Raw genomic sequence first — 6,000 nt, forward strand, 5'->3', positions numbered from 1 at the left:
CAGTAAACGCTGATTACACATGAGATTATGCGAGTATCTGGCAAACGCGACCGTCTCTTTTATCATAAACCCTTTAGACGCGTCTGTAGCAGGCACTTATTTTGACAAGACGTGATGCACATAGGATCACACGACGCGCAGAACACATATTTTGAAATTACGAACCACACGAGACGGGCTACAAACGTTGTGACGAACTTTGCACCAAGCGCCCTCGTAAGTCACCGGCCACCACTGATCAATATACGCCACCAGAATGTTTTAGTTTCCACCTAAACCTCTTACACGTACCCTCACATCTCATTTTAACATTGTCCCCAGCTCTTAGACGGCTGTCATCTTTGTACCACTTCCCATCCACATCTTCAAAGTTGACCTCACAGACAAACGTCACCCTCTCCCTTTCCGTCACACTGGCATCTTGAAGATCGGTCACAATCTTTATGTCTCTAGCTGAGAGAAATGAGGTGTGGAAGAGGAGAACAGCTATCACAAGCAAGAAAGCAGTAGACCTGTCATATGAGAAGCTCAGATGCAAAATCAAAATCCTCTAAATGCCACTTTTGTCAAAAATTATCAAATTATATGTCAAAAATTAAAAACAATGATCAAAATGAAACTTTGAAGCTCCTAATCTCATAAATAGATTATGAAACCTGAACCTGGATTTCACAAACGGGATCATGATATTCAAGACACAATACAGTTGCTGTTTGGTGGTACCTGTGACTGTGAGCATAGCAGAGGTTTCAATCCCCTCAGCCATAAAACTGATCAGGCCTGCGTCCGAAGTCGTGACCCTTGAAAGCGCGAGCGTGTGCATTTTCCCCCGTGTGGCAATTCGACACACAGGCTTTGATTTAAGAGGGACACCATCTCTGGTCCACTGACCCTGGACGAATGCATGACTTAAGACCACTTCAAATGTACAGGCCTCCTTCTCACACAGTGTCACATCCTCTATGCCCTTAATCAATTGAATTTGGTTCACTAAAATCAAAAGGATTGTTTTGTTACAGTTTTGTTATAGTTCAGTGGGGCATTATAATAAAAATACATATTTGGACATTAGAAATGATTCTTACATGCCATGTTTTGGAAGCCGTACACTTCAAGCCTTAAGTAATGGTCAGCAACAGCAGCCAAAGTCTGCACACAGTGTGAAGTGTACACATGTACTTCTCTCTCACATTACACAAAAACAAACACCTCCCCCAGGTGACCCATTGACATATCAGCAGTCCTCAGTTGCATGGTCTCAAATGTATCATAAGCTTTTGAAACATAAAACCATTACTGTATGATCAAAAGACTAGATACATAAGAAAATTCATTATCTCAATTAAATATCATTTTCATAAACTGTAAGAACTTAAATAAGAAAACTGCATGAGCATCTCATATAATAAAACTGAAGATTGAGAAGTTATGATTTGGGACAATACTCCTAATTCTACCGTTCGTTAAAATATTGGAACTATTCTAATCTATGAAACATTGTAACTCCAAGTACTGTTACTATCGACCAACTGGCAACTACAGATGTGCACAAACATGTCAATTTTCTTTCAAGTAAACCATAAGAAATGATTATTACTGACCAGACTTTGATGAATAACCGGATAAGGTTCTGTTCTCCTCACCTTTAGTTGAATTTGATACTTTCCTCATATTCGGGTCCACACAAGACACTTTTTATCATCCTCAGATCTTTTCGAAGCTGGTGAAAAAAAGACCAAAGACATCAAAGTTTGCTTCTCTTTTTTCATGCAAATTCCTCCAGGATTAGCCAACAAACTTTGACCAAAGTCTTGCATGCCAAGGTCAGTGTGCTATCCCCGTTTCCCTTGGCAGACAAGCAGCTGAAGGTGTTTTTCTTTTTTCCAGCTTTCCCAAAGGCTAATTCCGAACAGCTGACATATCTCACCCGACTCTTTTTTTAAATAGCTGTGCGTCATTATCATCAAAGATAGTAACATCTTGTCTACATGGTGCAAGTTCAGCCTTATAGCATTGTTTTTATTTAAACGTGTTGATGGACCATTCAAGCTTCTTAAAAGATTGTTAAGTTTTTCCATACTTGTCTCTTACACTGCAGAAAATGACTTTGAAATAAGATTACTTTTTTTATGCTTAATCCAAGAAAAAATGTCTCACCCCATTGGCTGATTGTTTTGCTTGTTTTAAGCACAAATTCACTTAAATTTGATATTTTTTGTCTAAAAACTAAACATATTTTCTTAGGTAATTTTGCTCATCAAAAAAATACATCTTCATTTAAGAATTTTTAGATATTTGTATTGAAAACAAGACAAAAATACTAAGTAAGAAAGTAATTTTTTGCAGTGTAATTGAGTATGCATGCTTTGAGAAACCCAAATAAATGATTTACACTGCACACTGCAAAAAAATGATTTTCAAGAAAAAAATTATTGGTATTTTTGTCTTGTTTTTAGTAAAAATATCTAAAAATTCTTAAATTAAGATGCTTTTTCTTGATGAGCAAAATGACCCAAGAAAATGAGTCTAGTTTTTAGACCAAAAAATATAAAATTGAAGTGATTTTGTGCATAAAACAAGCAAAAAAATCTGCCAATGGGTAGGCAAAAAAATCTTGAACATTTTTCTTAAACACTAAATTTAAGAAAAATTTGCTTACCCCATTGGCAGATTTTTTGCTTGTTTTATGCACAAAATCACTTAAATTTGATATTTTTGGTCTAAAAACTAGACTCATTTTCTTGGGTTGTTTTGTTTATCAAGAAAAAGCCTCTTAATTTAAGAACTTTTAGATATTTTTACTGAAACTAGACAAAAATACTAAGACATTTTTTCTTGAAAATATTTTTTTTGCAGTGCATAAAATGAGTTTCTTACTTAGTATTTTTGTCTTGTTTTCAGTAAAAATATCTAAAAATTCTTAAATTAAGATGTATTTTCTCATTGAGCAAAATGACCTAGGAAAATAAGTCAAGCTTTTAGACAAAAATATATACATTTTAAGCGAATTTGTGCTCAAAACAAGAAAAAAATCTGACAATGGTGTAAAAAGTAAACTTATTTCAAGAAAATATTTCTTAATCCATTGGCAGATTTTTTTGCTTGTTTTAAGCACTAATTTACTTAAAGTTTATATTTTTTTGTCTAAAGACTTATTTTCCTAGGTCATTTTGCTCATCGAGAAAATGCATCTTAATTTAAGAATTTTTAGATATTTTTACTGAAAACAAGACAAAAATAAGAAAGTCATTTTTTGCAGTGTTCTTACATTTGCAATAATCATCCTCATTTTCCTTGATTCATTTTGTGCTGACCAGACGTTATCTACACTGGTCTCTTTGTTTATGAATCGTATTCCACAAACTAGCCAGAAAGGTCATGGGAGACTAAAGGATTTGTGATCAGATGTCATATCACTTGTTATTCTGAATGCTCAGGACTGGGCAATCTCTTTCGGAAGAATTGTCAGGTTTGGTCATGTGACAAGAATGAAGCCATTACATCACCTGTACACTCTCAACCCACCAGTTCAAGAGATGCATGGCACATATTTGTTTCTAAATTGACCTATACTCTGCCAACTTACTGTTGTTTTCAAGGAAAACAAGATTAAAAAGCCTGTTGTTTGGTCTTCTGCAGAATTTGATTTGATATGATGAACTACACATCATTTAGTTGTCCATCAGTGCATAGTTGGAACTGAACATTATGAATATTATAATAAATGAGGCTCCCAGTCATACTTAAATCTAAACAATGTTGCCCATTTTCATTGATTAGACATCAAAGTTTGTTGCATTAGCTGCAGAGTTTAACATAAAGGCACGCAATATTGCGTATGGTCTAAAGATGCCATATAAATAGCAATTTGCTACAGAAGCAAAGACATGTGAGGATGTGTTAGGTGAAATTAGAACTTGACAAAACAGCTGAACACCGCACTTAAGCTCACGGGTCCTTGTTTGTTTCACAGTGAGTTACACATTGCCTTTGGTTCTGTCTCTCTCCACCCTGTTGACAAGCGATTTATCGAGAACAGATCCTAAGCCATAAATCTACCCAAAGGCAAACACGTTACATTGCTTTCACTCTTTTAGAAATACTATTAAAACTTAGCACTGATACAAATAGATTCATTTAATTGAAGAAATTACAGTATCACTCATTAATGGTGCTTTACAATGATGCTATAATAATGTATTTGGATTAGAAATTTAATCCATAGGAGCCATGACACTGCAAACACTTGAGTGTTAGTAGAGGAACAGACAGCAGCATGACCTTCAGGACATCAACTCAACTAAAGCTGCAAAAATCTTCTTTGCATTAAAATCATAAGCGAAATGTGCCACCACATCCCTAATTGAAACGTTTTGAAAAGTCCAAATGCACTTCACATTTACATCAATGAAATATGCAAGTGTATCAGCCCTGTGTTGCTTTGATAGAGTGGCTGTCCATTTGTTGATCTGAGATAATCCTTTAAACCCTAGACTGGGGCTGTCTCAGTTTCAGGCCAGACCAATCACAGCTCCACGTGTCTAACTGGGGCTACAAAATCCCCTTCTCCCATTAGTTGTCCTTGACACATCTGAGGCATGTACCTTTCACCTCTATCTACAGACCCCTGCAGCAGCCCACTGCAGATTCTTGTATCTTCACATATAAAAACGTCTCAAAGTTGTTTTTTTAGTAATCTGATGTATTTACGGACAAATGGCAGCTTGCATGCATACATACAGGATAAGGTTATAGATAGAAGACACTTTAAGTTGTGGCGGACCACCAAAGTAGAAACAATTACATTGGCCATTTTCCTATCACAAATATATTTTACTGATTAAATTCAACCTTAAGTCCTTGACCCAGCATCGTAAAAATAAAAAAATTGCTCAAAGTGTCAAATAATGTTTGTTAAAGGGATGACATAGTGAGAGACATTTTCTAAAATGCCAGGGTCCACACGTGGGCCCACTTTGTTATTATATAGTTGTAGCATTATTAATGTCCTTTTCTAAACCTAAACAATCTTGACAAACTATATATCATTGGAAAGCTCCAACTTCCAAGAGTGACGTTTTCATATTGCATCACCATTTTGGGAAAATGATGACGTAGTGAGAGTCAGTTTCTAAAATGTCACATGGCCACAGGTGGACCCAATTTGTTTTTATATATTTATAGCACCCCTGTTCATGACAAACTATATATTGTTGAAAAGCTCAAAGAGTGTAATTTTCATATTTCATCACTATTTGTTGAAAAATATGATGTAGTCAGAGTCAGTTTCTAAAAGGTCACAGGCCCACAGGTAGGCCAAATTAATTTTTTCAATATTTATAACACTAAAACCCTACTCTAATCCTAAAAATCTTGATAAATTTTATATCATTGGAAAGCTCTCAGCATGAAGTTTTCATATTTCAATCTGATGACAGAAATAATGTAGTTGATAGTTTTATGTTACATGATTATTTATTATTAACTTGAAATTTGGATCACAACTACCTGAGACTTATAGCTTCATGTTTCCATCATTTCTTTTGTGAAACATTTACATTTTTTAATTTTATCTATAAAATGAATATGTTATTGCATTATTTTTATTTATTAAAATAATTTTAAACTGCTATAAATTTTTTTTAATATATTTTCACCTTCAGTGTCTCAAGATTGGGCTTCTAGACCAACAAATGCCAGAGTTGTACATCACATTTTCACCCAAATTACAAGGACACAAGCAAGCTTAAAGCCCCCTAACCTAAAAAATACATAAAATGAGTCACCATTGTGTGTGCAGAAACATCCTGTTATTATACAAATCCATCTTTTCTTCTTTGTGTAATCTCCTTTAAACAGCAACAGTCACACAAAACAGGCTGTTGGGGATCCCCTAGCAATGTGATGTCACATTGATTACGACCCAACTGTGGTGTATTTTGAGTTGAAGCTTTACAGACACATTCTGGGGATATCAGAGATTATTTTTTATTGCTGAAA

General features: G+C 34.9%; 1 protein-coding gene across 1 annotated transcript in view; it reads right to left on the reverse strand.

Moving 5' to 3' along the window:
- The window catches only part of obscna (obscurin, cytoskeletal calmodulin and titin-interacting RhoGEF a), a 52,099-nt gene extending 50,264 nt beyond the window's left edge, over window positions 1–1,835 (reverse strand). Inside the window, exons 1-4 of the mRNA XM_065246712.2 lie at window positions 1,644–1,835; window positions 1,086–1,149; window positions 724–990; window positions 292–453 (exon numbers count right to left, since the gene is read on the reverse strand). Of these exons, the coding sequence (XP_065102784.2) occupies window positions 292–453; window positions 724–990; window positions 1,086–1,092 (436 nt within the window). The 5' untranslated portion in view covers window positions 1,093–1,149; window positions 1,644–1,835. The remainder of the gene's footprint in view (window positions 1–291; window positions 454–723; window positions 991–1,085; window positions 1,150–1,643) is intronic.
- Between the last annotated feature and the right edge of the window lie 4,165 nt (window positions 1,836–6,000).

The sequence above is a fragment of the Paramisgurnus dabryanus genome, chromosome 11 (genome assembly GCF_030506205.2).
Source record: "Paramisgurnus dabryanus chromosome 11, PD_genome_1.1, whole genome shotgun sequence".
Lineage (NCBI taxonomy): Eukaryota > Metazoa > Chordata > Actinopteri > Cypriniformes > Cobitidae > Paramisgurnus > Paramisgurnus dabryanus.